Genomic DNA, 15353 nt, shown 5'->3' with positions numbered 1-15353 from the left:
AATCTTTGTTTACGTCATAAGCATAGCAAATCTATCTGCACCTTTCTGTCTAATAAATTCCCAATATTATTGTTGTCATCGTGATTGAAATTTTAAAATATTTTTAAATCATCCCCATATATTCTCTAGTATACAAGTGTGCACGCGAACAAAAAGGTAAATTAAAGCACAAATCAATGTAACCATGTATCGTTTCTTAAAGTTTTCGGGAAAAACAGAGAAAAAGGCACTTTTTTTTTTTTGGTAAATTAAACAAGGCACCCATTTTTATTTTTTTGTTGCAGAAAAAGAAGCACCAATTTTAGTCAATTGACCAAATCAAATTTGGTTTTTACGGGTAAAATCATTCCGTTTACTCGCTCAACACCTAAAATCGCAAAATTGCTTGGTTTAGCAACTAGGACATATCACCTAATCATTACATAATTCTCTCTCATCTAATCTAATGACCTTTCCTAATCGTACGGTTCCTTTATCCATATTCTTTAGTTTTGGTACGTGAGTTAAGAGATGAACCACATACACAGGGGACGTTGCAAAAACAATCAGAGATAGAACGACATAGGACATTAATTGTTACAAGCAACGACCTTATGCCAACCAAAGTACCTTGTCGATCAATCCCAATACCAAACCACCCTACCTCCTCCAACAATGTTTGGCGGTTTGGCATGACAAGATATTGAAATTTTGTCATTGCTTTTCCTTAAACATTGCATCCATAACCTTTGCCCTATCCTTTGAGCCTTTCGATCGGCTTCTCCTTGTTTCTCTTTATATATCTTTTTACTTTGCATGAGTGCAAGGAAGGAATAATGACAGGGTCATCGAGAGGAGGACACTTATTCTTGGACGAAGGCAGTGTCCAAGGACGAAGATACGGTAAGTTAAAAAAAAACGACAAGGACGAGTTTGATGGTTATAACTCTGATAATCATCCAAGGAAAAACAGCCCCGTCACAATCGATGCACCACATTTGGATCCTCAAATGGCAGCAGATAATTCTCCATACGATCCATCCCTCTCTCCTTTATCTAAATCTCCATGGTCCTCTCATATGAACGAGGAAAGTTCCATGTCCAACGATAACGATGCTCTTGTGGGTTCACTAGTCCGCGAAGAAGGCCATATATACTCTCTTGCTGCAACCAAGGATTTGTTGTACACAGGTTCCGATAGCAAGAACATTCGCGTTTGGAAGAATCAGAAGGAGTTCGCAGGGTTCAAGTCCAATAGCGGTTTGGTTAAAGCCATTGTTATTGCAGGGGAGAAAATCCTCACTGGCCATCAAGATGGAAGGATCCGTGTTTGGAAAGTCTCCTCCAGGAACGAACAAATACACAAGCGCGTGGCAACATTGCCAACTTTGAGAAACTACATCAAATGTTCAATGAAACCTAGCAACTACGTCGAAGTTAGACGACACCGTAACATGCTGTGGATCAAACACTACGACGCAATCTCATGCCTCAGTTTAACGGAAGACCATTCTCTTATCTACTCTGCTTCGTGGGACAAAACATTCAAGGTTTGGCGAGCCTCGAACTTCAAGTGTTTGGAATCCGTGACAGCTCACGACGACGCCGTTAACGCTCTGGTGGTGGGGCTTGACGGGTTGGTGTTCACCGGCTCGGCGGACGGAACGGTGAAGATTTGGCGGCGGGAGGTGCAGGGGAAAGGGACAAAACATTTCTTCTCGCAAACGTTGTTGAAACAAGAGTGTGCGGTGACGGCGTTAGCGATAAACGAGGAAGGAACCGTTTTATACGGTGGGTCATCTGATGGGTTGGTGAATTACTGGGTGAGGGAAACGAGTCTCGAACACGGTGGCACTTTGAGGGGTCATAAGTTGGCGGTCCTGTGTTTGGCCACTGCAGGGAGTTTGTTGTTCAGTGGTTCTGCTGACATGGCAATATGTGTGTGGAAGAGGTCTTTGAGTAACGAGCATAGTTGCATTTCCATTTTGACGGGACACACTGGACCTGTTAAATGTCTCGCTGCTGAGAAGGATCCTGATGCAATGTGCAATGAGCGTCGTTGGATTTTGTACAGTGGCAGTTTGGATAAGTCCGTTAAGGTGTGGAGGGTGTCGGAGACTCCACCGCCCGGTACTATGCAAAACAACCACCAGCCTCCGCGTCTTAGTACTGAATTCCCTAGAGTCTCGTCCTTGCGAAAAATGGGGTCAAGAAGATACTAACTAGGACATGCATGCATGCACGTGTCTCTGTTTCGTTTGTACAGAGGAGGATAAGTGCCGTGTACTTCGTGTTCAAAGAGTGCAAGTGTACGTGATAGTTTGATTAATTAGTTCGTATTTGTGCACAAAGGAGCATGATGATTGATGATTTTCAAACCATTGTTTATGTTTGGAACACGCGCGGGGTGATACTGTTCCTTTATTTTAAAGTAAGCATCAGCGCATGAGAACTTCAAATTTAGGTTACTGCGCATCATCCCACAGATCTTCAATAAGAGGCTTGGTTGGTCCTTTGATAAGTCTCTCTTGATAGATTTCACTTATCTTCTTGTAATCATCCTCAGTCAATGACCAATCAAAGATTTGCAAGTTTTGCTTCATCCTCTCCTTGTCATAGCTGCTAACTGCAACAGTCAATTAGATTAGTCAATTAATAAGTCTGTCTTAAATAGAAAACAACATTAAAAAGAGTCCTGTTCCTGATATTTGCAACTCATCACGCATTTTAACAGCTATTACAGAGGATGCCTTTGTCGGGGTAAAAGGAAAAAGTGAAAAAGAAAAATGGCTAGGAGAAAAAAAAACTAAAATATAAATTATTCAATTGCATTTGCATCAACACAATAGTTAATCAGCATTAATGTTGAGAATCATTAATTATCACGGTATAAAACTCAATAAAATCAATTTCTTACTTTCCAACTAGATTTTCAGACCATGAGAAACCTTGCTTGCTCCATGTCCTTATCTTGAGCACAAATATGTAGGCATCTATCAGCTTTCCCCAGAAGCATGCTATGTAATATCAGATATTAAGACTTTAAATAAATAAATAATACTGAACTTTGAAATCTAACCTTTTTCAATAAGGGTTTTATTAGTATCATGTTACATAACCCAATAAAACTTTCCTACGCACACAATTAAGAGGTGGGGTCCACATGTTTTTTTTTTTCTTACATCATTTCACTTTCTCTCTCTTCTTTATTGTGAGGGTAGGAAAATTTTCTTATATCCTACAACATTATACTCATAAAACCCTTTCAATAATCATTTGATTCATTTTTACTATGAAAATATAAATCAGTATTACAAATTTTGCTCGGTCAACGAGATTATGCCACATAACGCACCAAGTTCGCTACCCCTGGTAGAGAACTTAATCTAGTCAGCTTTTTTTGCGAAAGTGTGACACGTGTCAAATAATCGTTGGCTACCAAATTCGCTACCAGTTGTAGCGAACTTGAACACGTGACAGTCAACTTTTCCTGTGAAAGTGTGCCACATGTCAAGAAATCATCGGCTACCAAGTTCGCTCCAAGTCGTAACGAACTTCAACACGTGGCTGGTAAATTTTATTGTTCGTACGACTGTTTGGTATATAAATGCTAAAAATGTGACACATTGATCGCTGTTGCTAGGAGTGTTCAAATTGTCCAAAAGAACCAAATCGATGCATAACCAAACTGCTCCACATTTTAAAACTCGGTTATTTTAAAAAATCGGTTTAATATGAAACCGCATTTTATTTTATAAACTGGTTATTTACCAAACCATAAAAATAATTGGTTATCTATAACCAAACTGCTTTACAATTAAAGAACAAATAATTAAGTATTATCTTTTATCATGCCTATTATATTAGTCAATTGACTCAAATTTCCAAACAATAGACTAGCAAAAAAAGTTAAGCAGCTCAAATAGAAAACATTTATTTAAAAAAAATTACACATAAATCGAAAGGTCGCATCCTAATAAAAGCACTTCTTATGTAACGTAACAACTTTTTTTTCCCAAAAAAAAAACCACATACAGGCCTCCTGGCAAACTCATAACTTGACAAGGCGAAGGCTTTGAAATGACAAAGATGAAGTTAAAAAATCATAACGTAAAGAGGCAACGAAATTAATCAATTGGCTTAACGTCTCTGAGATAGCGCCGTTAAAAGGACAACTTACAATGGATTTACTTATATGTTCTTTAATTATAAAGGAGTTTGGTTATGGATAACCAATTATTTTTATGGTTTGGTAAATAACAAGTTTATAAAAATAAAATACAGTTTCATATGAAATCGATTTTTAAAAATAACCGGTTTTTAAAATGTGGAGCAGCTTGGTTATGAATTGGTTTAGTTCTTTTGGACATTTTGAACACCCCTACCTATACCTTCCTCCATTAGTTCAAATGAAACTACTATTAATATAAATATTGAGAGAACGAAGAACAATTTTTTTTATAATTTTAAAATAATTCAACTATTCTTCTACCAATCACTCTCAAAACAACGTGAAACAATTTCTATAAGAATCATTTCGTCATGAGAGTTCCAAAACAATGAAGATTCTTGCAAGAAATAGTTGGTCAATTACCTATAACTGAGATAAACAAACGACTACTTATAAAAATAGCACAATCCATCAAAAATCGATTTTGAATTTGTTAAAAAATTGGTTTTGAACTTGATAGCCGGTTTATGGTTCATAACCGATTTTGATTTAAAACTGATTTTGAATTAAAACTGATTTTGAATTAAAATCGATTATATACTCAAAATCAGTTTTAAATCAAAATCGGTTATGAACCATAAACCGGTTTAGAAAATTAAAAATCGGTTTTAAAAGAAGAAAATCAGTTTAGTTTGAAAACCAAACAATTTAAAATCGGTTCGGTTCGATTTTTGTTAAAACAGATTATGAACCGTTCCATGGACACCCCTAACTATTGCGTTGCTACGAGCTTGAATTGATCTATGATGGATGATGTCACATACCTAGAGCCAGAAAACCCAAGTGGGCATGAGAAACAATAGAGCCCAACCCAAATATTTTCCAATTCGCTTCCCTTTATGAATTTCTCACTTGCTTGTATTCTCGTGAAGTAGTCCATTGGAAAAAAGAATCTGCCATTCCCAGTACAGTGAAATTAGAAAAGCTATCCGTGGAATCAGATTCTGGTAGTGTGTGCTATTGCATGCAGCATAGCAGACTTCCTCATCACTGGGCATATCAGCAACTATTAGATCAGAGTGGTCCACTCGTGATTGTGTTTTGTGGGTGTATCCACACAACCTCTTCGCCAACTAACACACACCAAAACAAAACCTGCAATGCCAACTGCACCCACATAAAAGGACAAAGTACTCGCCAGCTGCGACCCCACATGGCCATCGCATTCGGGAAAAAAAGAAGAAAGATTCCACAATTCCCGTTTCCCTTTGCTTTTTCCCTCACTTTCCCCACTTCCTAATCCCTATCCAATGCACCACTCTCACACCTCCACCGCTATTCTATTCACTCTCAACTAGTCTCACCTATCCTATTACATTAATATTATTATTATATCATATTCCCACTTAATATTATATTTTCTTTTATTTTCATTTCTTCACACTCACAAAATTAATTCCCTAATCTATATACACTACGACCATTATTCTTTTCATATAATCCTTTTCTTAATCTTTGCATCACTAACTACCGAACCTCAGTTTCTGATTTATTGGATGGTTTTGTTGTATTCCTATTGGGGCTTGGGATTAGGGCTAAAGAATATCTCTGGTTTGTTTGAAGCATGTCGCCGGTGGCCGACGATGGTTCCCTGTATTCATTTGCGGTGGAGTACGATGGACCGCCGCTAGGCTACGATCTTCCTCGTGCAGTGCCCATAAGCGTCGACGACATTCCGGTGGCTGCAGTGGTTTCTCAGGTTCCTCTCTCTGATACTCTCTCTTTGCCGGTTGTGCAGCCGCTCCTACCACCCCAACATCATCATCATCATCACAATCACAATGTCAAGGAGCTTAGAACACTCGGCTCCGGACCTAGGGTTTCTAAAGAACTTGAATTAGCTTCCGAAAGAACAGTGTCTCCCACTTCTGTGATTGCCTTTGAGAACAGAGCTTCGCAGAGCAACGTTTGTGAGCTCTCCGGCGAATTGAGTAGCTCCGGAGGGTTCGAGTTCGAGTTATCGAATGGGAATGATGGCTCTGGCGAATTTTCTGATGTGGTGGGTGATAGTTCGAGTTGTCGAATGGGAATGCTTGAAGAATCAAGCTCACGTGAGTTACCAGAGGGACCTAGAATTGGAGCAGGAACAGGAACTGAAACTAGAAGCATAAGCTCCAGCAACGTGGAGTTTTGGGACAAGTCAGGGAGAAGCTCGAGTGGTGCGTTGAGGGTTTCGAGTGGTGGAAAAGGGAGTTTGGATTTCAATGAGTTAAACCAACAAGATTGGGGATCCAATGAGTCTGTGTTGAGTTTAGAGTATCCATCAACTCGGGTTTCTTCTTTGAAGGCTGAGGATTGCGATGCTAGACGTCCCCCTCTTGTCACTTTCAATGTGGACTCTGATGATGCTTTGGATGAGGGGTTTGATATGGAGGATACTGTAACTCGACCGGTTAAAAGGGAACCTCTGACAAAGGGAAAGAAAGGGTCGTGTTATAGATGCTTCAAGGGGAATAGGTTCACGGAGAAGGAGGTTTGCCTTGTTTGTGATGCAAAGTATTGTAGTAATTGTGTGCTCAGAGCCATGGGGTCAATGCCCGAAGGTCGGAAATGTGTTACTTGCATTGGATTTCCGATTGACGAGTCCAAACGAGCGAATTTGGGGAAATTCTCTTGGATGCTCAAGCGGTTGCTTAATGACTTGGAGGTTCGACAGATAATGAAGGCCGAGAAGTTTTGTGAAGTAAATCAGCTTCCACCTGAATACATTTGTGTGAATGGGAAGCCACTTTCTTATGAGGAACTGATTACGTTGCAGAACTGTCCAAACCCTCCAAAGAAGCTAAAGCCAGGAAACTATTGGTATGATAAAGTATCTGGTCTTTGGGGGAAGGTAATTATTTATTTATTTATTTTTTCTCCATGCATTTGTAATTTGTATGCTGCTTGACTTTTTTTTACTACGGATGCTGATTGGTTTCTAATTTCGCAGGAAGGACAGAAGCCTTCCAGAATTATAAGTCCCCATCTGAATGTTGGAGGCCCCGTCCAACCGGATGCTAGCAATGGAAACACTCAGATTTTCATTAATGGTCGGGAAATAACAAAAGTAGAGCTTCGGATGTTACAGGTTTAAAATTCAATATATGCACAGACAATTTTCAAAGGCTCTATCGTAATAGCCATACCTTGTTTATTGTAAAACAAAATTGTTGAAAGGATCCTGTTTTGGTTGCTCAGTTGGCAGGAGTTCAGTGTGCTGGCAACCCACATTTTTGGGTCAATGAGGATGGTTCCTACCAAGAAGAGGGACAGAAGAATACAAGAGGGTATATATGGGGAAAGGTAACCTTTGTTTGTTGGGGCGTGTTTGTCTCTTATTTTCTTCCGGCCCAATGTTATTTGATACACACTCTTTTATTTCACTTGTTAGGCCGGAACGAAGCTTGTATGTGCTTTCCTGTCCCTGCCAGTTCCTTCTAAATCTTCAAGTTCTTGTGGAGAACAACACTCCAATCTGGCTAGCAGAACAAATCCTGACTACCTCGAGCATGGAATAGTTCAGAAGCTTCTCTTGGTTGGTTGCAGTGGATCTGGAACGAGCACTATCTTTAAGCAGGTGATTTTCGTTTGATAATTTTAGTATGTGAATCAAGTCACACTTAATACATTCATTTGGTTTGGAACATTAAATTGGACAAAAATATAATCGTGTTACCAATTTTGTTTTTTCTTAATTCACTTAGAAAACTGAAATGAGAGAAACTACTGGGAATAGTCTAAACTTGAAACATGGTATCAACCTAGTTAGTCATAATATATTGTGCACACTAATAGTGTCAATCCTGCAAAGGTTGCTGTATATGTTAATTGTGTGCAGGATTATATTTTACTCTCTTTTGTCTTATCTAGTATTTCCTCGTATAGAAAGACAAATTTTGGTGGTCAGTGACAACTCACTTCATAGTTGGACATATTAAGTGATTATACATGGTTACTTACCGATAGAATTGTTGGTAATAGTCAATGTATTCATAGAATTGCAAATATTTATGGCAGGCCAAGATGCTTTACAAAAGCATCCCCTTCTCAGAAGATGAGCATGAAAATATAAAGTCGACCATTCAGAGCAATGTTTATGCCTACCTTGGCATACTCCTTGAGGGTCGTGAGCGTTTTGAAGATGAAAGTTTGGGGGATTTAAAGAAAAGGCAATATTCTGTACTTGATACCACAGGTAGGAGTGCATTTTCTGTCTCCCTTACCCTTACACCCCTCTCTCTGAAATGTATATATATATATGTATGTATATAACTAGTAGAAAGTGTACATTTTTTTAAATACTTTTTTATACATTGATATTAAACTAAATGATAGTCAGCAAAAATAAATATCCCAAGGTTTGATTGGATAATGCTCATTAATTTCTCTATAGGAGGCAAGTAGATTTCACATTTAGCTTGTCCATTTGTACTAACAGATTGGCTGTTGTGATTTTGGTTTACTACAGGAACCAGTCCAAAACTTGATGATAAGACAATATATTCCATTGGCCCAAGGCTTAAAGCATTCTCTGATTGGTTGCTGAAAACTATGGTAGCAGGCAAACTTGATGCTATCTTTCCAGCTGCTACTCGTGAATATGCACCATTGATTGAGGAGTTGTGGAATGATGCAGCCATTAAGGCCACATACGAAAGAAGAAGTGAATTAGAAATGCTGCCTAGTGTTGCCAGTTATTTCTTAGAGCGGGTAAGATCTTTCTTTGATTTTTATTAATTTGTATGTGTGCTCTTGTCAAATTAATTGTATATGACCTTTTTACGTATTTATTTGTTACTCAATTGCATATGGAAGAACACGTCGAGTGTTGTCTATTATATAAGGCGAATTCTGTGACTATTAAAGATAATGAGATCCTCCATTAAGCAGCATAAATGAATGTTCTAAAGTATGAAAGGGAACAACTATTTAAGGTGGACTTGGTAAGAAGTAACTTGTTGCTTCAGGCTGGTAAATTTGTGCTATGAATCTGCTAAGGTACATTATTTCGTTAAAAATCTAGGTAACAGTTCTTATTGGACTAATAACTCTACAATCTGTAAAGGAATTTCATATTTAGCCAATTATTTTCTTCTGCAAAAATGAGAAAACTGATGGGGGAATAAATTGTTGTGCACAGTTATTTGGGCTGTGTTTATGAGAAGAGGCCGTGATCGTTCATATGGTTACAAAAGGATCTTTCCTCTGGGAGAGGGAGTGACTATTGTGCAATGGACATTGGAGTGAAGCATTATGCTTGAAGAGTAACGAGTTAAATTTAATTCTAGCTAACTCAGATGTTTATGAGGAAAAATTTGAACTGCTTTACACCTGTTATGCATTAGAATGCTTCGTCAGTATTATTTTTGCAAATATTTGCATTGTCTTACTTCCTTATTTTCTTATATGTTTCCATTTCTATTTGTTCTCTCCTGAAAAAGGATTTTTGGGCCAGTATCTTTGACAATCTTGTGCTGTTTGTGGACAATGTTTCTAACATCACAATTTTCTGTTTAGGCTGTTAAGATATTAAGGACTGATTATGAACCCTCAGATTTAGATATCCTCTATGCTGAGGGAGTTACTTCATCCAATGGGCTGGCTTGTGTGGAGTTTTCATTTCCCCAATCGGCTACTAAGGAAACTGTTGACAGTGCTGATCGACATGATTCTATGGTTAGGTAGGTGAAAATATTTTGTTCCTGTCTCAGCAAAAAGTATATCTGTGCCTGTTGTTATATGTGAGAATGTGTTGTGGCCCTGATTAACCCAATTGCTGTTATAGTTTTTTTTTCTCATGGAAAATGATAACACTCTCAAAACTGCCGAGGACTGTAAACACAGCTACACCAGAACTAGAAAACTCCTACAGAAACAAAATGCAGAATAAGTATGGTAGAATTGTAGTGAGAAGCCTTTGAAATTGTTGAAAAATATTTTCCCACCACATGCTATTAAAATGCTTTTGTTAAGCTTTGGTTTGCTCTGTCCTAGCTGGTATGATGTCTACAAAACACAATGGAGGTTTCTTCCGTCCGCATGGATATGTGTGTGAAGTGCTCTCACATTTAATGCTTCCATATTTGGTATTTTAGACCCTTTTTATATTCATTGGTTAGAGTGCTAATATCATACTTCAAATGGCTATCGAAGTGCATTTATAGTCAGGTTTATTGTGTAAAAGTTGAACTCTATTCCTCATAAAAAGATGCATTCAAATTTGTATATTTCTTTCAAATGCTTCGAATACTATTATACCCAAAAGCATATATAAATTACGTCTGAAATATCTGATGATGTTGCTGATTTTCACATATGCGAATTTGACTCAAATAAGAAAATTTATGCGTTCCCTACCTCATATGCCTGTGTCCAGAATTTTTTATTATCATTATTATTTATTGTTATTATTTTTTATTTTATTTTTGGGTGGGAGGGGGTGTGGTGAAAGTCATTGTTATACCTGCTATTGAATATTTCTAATTCTTTATACTTTTTGGCTGGTTAACAGGTATCAACTAATCAGAGTGCATGCAAGGGGGCAAGGAGAAAATTGCAAGTGGCTAGAGATGTTTGAGGATGTTGAAATGGTCATCTTCTGTGTCGCCTTGAGTGACTATGATCAGTTTTCTGTCGATGGAAATGGTTGTCTCACTAACAAGATGACATTGAGCATGAAGTTTTTTGAAACCATTGTCACTCATCCAACTTTTGAGCAAATGGACTTCCTGTTGATATTAAACAAATTTGATCAGTTTGAGGAGAAAATCGAACAAGTTCCTCTGACTAAGTGTGACTGGTTCTCTGATTTTCATCCAATGATTAGCCGCAGTGGCACCAACAGCAATAGCAACAGCATTAATAATAATCCATCCCTCGGTCAGCTGGCTTCTCATTACATAGGGGTTAAGTTTAAAAAGCTTTATTCATCTCTTACAGGGCGAAAGTTGTATGTGTCCCTGGTGAAAGGGTTGGAGCCTCGTAGTGTTGATGCTGCACTTAAATACGCCAAGGAAATTTTGAAGTGGAACGAAGAGAGACCAAACTTTAGCTTAAGTGAGTACTCGATGTATAGCACTGAGGGGAGCTCATTCTCTCATTGATTGCTAATTTAGGTAAGAGTTGAAAGTCATGCTTGTGTATGACTTGAATTCTGTCTGTGTACATATATTGCTAACTGGGTGTAACGGGGAACATTCATTCTACAAGCTATCGACTTGTAAGATGCACTAGACACGGTAGGTAAGGTTTCAAGCGGATAGGGTATGCTGGTGAGTCAGTCAGCGCATGCCACACAAATCAAGGTGTAATGATTAATATATATATTATTTTTTCACATGGTAAAGTAATATCTTGATGTTTGAATTTGTATATCACTGTTAGCCGGTCCTTCAACTTATATATTTGAATTGCAAACCAGCTTGTGTGCTATATAAGAGATGATACGCCACGGCGGAAGCTTAAGCTGTTTACTAGGCTCTCTGGCATTATCCTATTTGTGGATGGCATATAAATGACACAGTATACGTGAAAGTTATCCATTCACTTTGCTTTTTATGGAATGAATTATAGAAAGGAGATCGGTAGAAATAAAAATGGGTGAACATGAACCACAAGTGCAGAATTAGAGAGTACTACAAATTGCCCTAGCTATCTTGACCGAGTGTAGTATCATTAAACAAGTTATTGAAAGATGGAAAACCTTATAAAACATCTATAGAGGCTCCCTGCCCATATTTTGAGAAAACTAGCCTAATATAATCTAGTCCTCATAATTCATAAAGCTTGGTGTTCAGACGGGGGGTTAGGAGAACTTCAAGAGGGGTTGCTTTCAAATTTGTGAGTCCAATGCTCTCTGTCATATCTACAACTTGATTTGGAGGAGAAGCAACATTGAAAGAGTGCAACAGTCTAGCCAGGGTCAAGTGTACCACTCGCAGAGCCAATGAGGCCCCAGGACATGCTCGCCTTCCGGAACTAAAAGGGACGAGCTCATAGTTCTGACCTCTCACATCAACATCTTTGTGGCTTGTCAAGAACCTTTCAGGCTTGAAATCATGAGGGTCAGGCCAAACACGACCATCCCGGTGGATCTTCCAAGCATTCACCATCAAATGCGTACCAGCAGGAATTTGATAGCCGCATGAAAAAGTACAGTCATCCATGGCTGAACGAAAGGTGATAATGGGACTTGGTGGATAGAGGCGTAGCGTTTCCTTAACAATGGCTTGGAGATACACTAACTTCTTTATGTCAGATTCTTCCACCTTCCTGTCCTTCCCTATATGAATGTCCAGCTCATCTTGTGCTTTTTTAAGTTCCATTTGATGGTTTAGTAGCAGAGATAGCGCCCATGTTAGAGTGACCATGGTGGTGTCACTTCCTGCTAAAATCAGATTCTGCCAAGATATACCAGCTCATGGTTGGAATTCCAAGTTAGATCAGATGTCAAACCAAATAGGTAGTATGTACCAAAAACTGAGATTTTCTTATTAACAAAAGAATGATGTTGTACTGAATCAGATTATATGATAAAAAAAGAATGCAAACCTCGGAGAAGTGGACACTTTAACTAGTTCTTTATGAGAAGATTTAAATAGAGGAACCAAAGTGGACTCTATAGTTACATACCAATTTTCTCCAAATCTATGTCATGTATTTCTGTTTTATAATTCCTTTTGTCTCTCTTCATTGAGAGCTCATTTTCAGTACAACAAGAGTACTTACTCTTTTGCCAAAAAGGGAAAAATATAAGTATGAATGGAAATAACTATAAAGATGAAGATAATGTACTTTTTGCTATATTTGGTAAATTATCATAGAATTATGAAGATAAAAACATAGAATTCATCCATTATATGTTTTATCATAGGCAAGATTTTCTAGTAGCAACCATGAAAACTAGGTAGCTTAACACTTACCAGGGTAGTAGCCTTGATGATGGTATCTGAATCATAATCAGAAATCTCTGCATCCTGCAGAACATTCAGCATAACGTCCATGAAATCCTGTTCTTCCTTTTCATTCGTATTCAACTCTCTTTTCCTTTTGTGTTCCACCAGCCATCCTTCAACCACAGTATCCAATTCACTAGCTGTTCTCTTCATAGCCTTTTCATATCCATTGAAGTCTAACCACCCCAGAAATGGAATTGAATCAGATAACACGAACACCCCAAACAAACACACACAGTCCCTTATAGCTTTCTTATACCTTCTCGCTTCACCTTCTGCATAAACATCACTAGCCCCATAGTATGGCTTCCCTCCCACCATTCTCAGAGCAATATTATGAGTCAAATCCCCAAACCACTGCTTCATATCTACCAAAACCCCTCCCTCAGGACAACCTTCCCTTGACCATAACTTATAAAGCTCCCTTATTGCAGCCTCTAACTCAGATGTTCTTGTGTTCTTGAGCAGTTCAAGCCTGTGGTTAGACAGAAGCTCAATAGTAGCTAATTTTCTCATCTCACGCCAGTAAGGTCCATAAGGAGTGAAGCCAAACATTGCACAGTTATAACCCATTAGCTTTGAGGCTGCAACACGAGGCCTGTCGGAGAATGTTTTGTCATGGACGGTAAAACACTCCTTTGCCAACTCCCAACTACTCAAAACCAAAACTTTGTATGAACAAAGTGTTATTGTAAAAATTGGACCATGTTTATCAGCCATCATCCCAAGTGTTTTGTGTGTAAGTTGATGACCCCCGAAAAGGTGCACATGGCCAATAATAGGCCACGCACCTCCTGCTTGAGGTGCAGTGCAGATCTTTGTATTACGACTACGTGTTTTCTTTAATTGATAAATCAAGGCACCTACTAACAGGGCAAGGATGGTTGAAATGAAAGTTTTGAATTCCAAAGCATCCATGACCATGAGCTTGTTGAGCACCAAATTAAGCTATAGTATTTATAAACGAGCAAACACGGAAATTAGTTTTTAAAAGATATGAGGTCAGCTATAATAATTTCTATAAGATAAAATTTACTATTTTTTTTGTAAACAAAATTTACTAGTTAAATTAATACTTGAATGTGCTGTAAGGAGGAAGTTTTCATGCCACTTGTGTATCTAATGTGGCACTTATCATGCTGTCTATGCATCTCGGTTAACTTTTAATATAGAGACTAATTTGACTAATTGAGGAAGGATGTGAGTGATGTTTATCACCACACCCGGAAATATTCACCCAATAACTTGATGCTCTTTTTTACAACACCAATTTTTTCTTTTTTTCTTTTTATTCTTGTTATTTCCCCCCCCCCCCCCCTCAATTTTCTCCTCCCATTTACATTAAGAGATCACATAAAAAATAGTGATCTCGGAGCATAATAAATGCTCTCCCAATATAACTTTGTTATATATAATTTTATAATTTCAGTTAAATTTGTACAATCAATGACCCTTAATTGATACTGACCGAGTTGATCACTGATTCGAATTTAATAATACTAAAACAGTCTACTACAACAAATATAATTAAGCTATTTAAATTGGGTATATCTTAAAAAAGTCTTTATTTGCAGGGCCCGGAAATTCCTAAAATATCGATCTAAAATTCATTATAAAATTAATTTAGTGACATTTAATTTTTGTCACATGCATTTTTCTAATTGAGTTGTTACATTACTTTTGTTTTGTGGTTTTTAGTTGGTAGATTACTTTAAAAGTATATAAAAGATTTTTCAAGTTTTAAACTTATTTTACTCCCAAAGAAGGTCCAAGAAAGAAAAGATATAGACAATGTGGCTTACGTACGGTGTAATTCGTCTCCAATATTAAGCTACGGAAGCATATAAATAATATTTGGATGATTCGGTTGACCGAGTCCATACAAATCGCGACTTGCGTACCGCCATAAAATTCGTATCACTTGAATTGTCCTTGTTGAATTTGTTTTTGCTTGACTGATTCGAATCAAAACATTCAAAACAATATATATATGAAAAAGTATTTAACGATACTTTAAAAAAATTTATTTAATATTTATAGAAATAACGTTATTTTGAATTAAAAAATTAGAATGCTTTTTTTTAGCATTCTAATTTTGAAATAAATTAAATTTATAAATATACCATAATTTTCATTTCAAAATAAATGTCGTTTCAATAAACTTTAGACAAAATTGTCTAAAATAACTTTACAACAAACCGAACCTA

The 15353-nt window shown here is 37.5% G+C and overlaps 3 protein-coding genes across 5 annotated transcripts; 2 read left to right on the top strand and 1 right to left on the bottom strand.

The window, feature by feature from the left end:
- Positions 1-815: 815 nt before the first annotated feature.
- LOC133316727 (protein JINGUBANG-like) lies at positions 816-2201 on the top strand. Its single transcript, XM_061518508.1, has one exon. The coding sequence runs from the start codon at positions 816-818 to the stop codon at positions 2199-2201; it is 1386 nt and encodes a 461-aa protein (XP_061374492.1).
- A 3255-nt stretch (positions 2202-5456) lies between these two features.
- On the top strand, positions 5457-11527 carry LOC133316686 (extra-large guanine nucleotide-binding protein 1-like). Of its 3 annotated transcripts, XM_061518464.1 has the most exons (9): positions 5457-5967; positions 6019-7043; positions 7143-7280; positions 7391-7495; positions 7584-7769; positions 8210-8393; positions 8661-8902; positions 9710-9873; positions 10704-11527. In XM_061518464.1, the coding sequence occupies exons 1-9, from the start codon at positions 5775-5777 to the stop codon at positions 11293-11295; spliced, it is 2829 nt and encodes a 942-aa protein (XP_061374448.1). In that variant the 5' UTR covers positions 5457-5774; the 3' UTR covers positions 11296-11527. The 3 variants fall into 3 exon arrangements, with proteins under 3 accessions (XP_061374448.1, XP_061374446.1, XP_061374447.1); XM_061518462.1 differs by having other exon boundaries at positions 5457-7043; positions 8210-8387; XM_061518463.1 differs by having other exon boundaries at positions 5457-7043.
- A 107-nt stretch (positions 11528-11634) lies between these two features.
- Positions 11635-14088, bottom strand: LOC133316696 (cytochrome P450 CYP82D47-like). The gene is made up of 2 exons (XM_061518475.1): positions 13114-14088; positions 11635-12591 (listed from the first exon to the last, which is right to left on the bottom strand). Exons 1-2 carry the CDS (start codon positions 14068-14070, stop codon positions 11962-11964), a joined length of 1587 nt encoding a protein of 528 aa, XP_061374459.1. The 5' UTR covers positions 14071-14088; the 3' UTR covers positions 11635-11961.
- Positions 14089-15353: the final 1265 nt, after the last annotated feature.

The sequence above is a fragment of the Gastrolobium bilobum genome, unplaced genomic scaffold, assembly GCF_033153095.1.
Source record: "Gastrolobium bilobum isolate Gb01-03AN ecotype WA unplaced genomic scaffold, APGP_CSIRO_Gbil_v1 utg7803, whole genome shotgun sequence".
In the NCBI taxonomy this organism is placed as follows: Eukaryota; Viridiplantae; Streptophyta; class Magnoliopsida; order Fabales; family Fabaceae; genus Gastrolobium; species Gastrolobium bilobum.
The sequence above is the reverse complement of the archived record's forward strand: the minus strand, read 5'-3'. Positions and strand labels throughout refer to the sequence as shown.

What these genes read in the sequence shown, in the direction of transcription:
- LOC133316696 (XM_061518475.1), bottom strand. Translation starts at nt 14,070, where the DNA reads ATGGTCATGGATGCTTTGGAATTCAAAACTTTCATTTCAACCATCCTT. An exon ending in TCATCAAGGCTACTACCCTG is followed by an intron (nt 12,592 to 13,113) that starts GTAAGTGTTAAG and finishes ATATCTTGGCAG; the next exon opens with AATCTGATTTTAGCAGGAAG.
- LOC133316727 (XM_061518508.1), top strand. Translation starts at nt 816, where the DNA reads ATGACAGGGTCATCGAGAGGAGGACACTTATTCTTGGACGAAGGCAGT.
- LOC133316686 (XM_061518463.1), top strand. Translation starts at nt 5,775, where the DNA reads ATGTCGCCGGTGGCCGACGATGGTTCCCTGTATTCATTTGCGGTGGAG. An exon ending in ACTTGATACCACAGGTAGGA is followed by an intron (nt 8,394 to 8,660) that starts GTGCATTTTCTG and finishes GGTTTACTACAG; the next exon opens with GAACCAGTCCAAAACTTGAT. An exon ending in CCAGTTATTTCTTAGAGCGG is followed by an intron (nt 8,903 to 9,709) that starts GTAAGATCTTTC and finishes TTTTCTGTTTAG; the next exon opens with GCTGTTAAGATATTAAGGAC.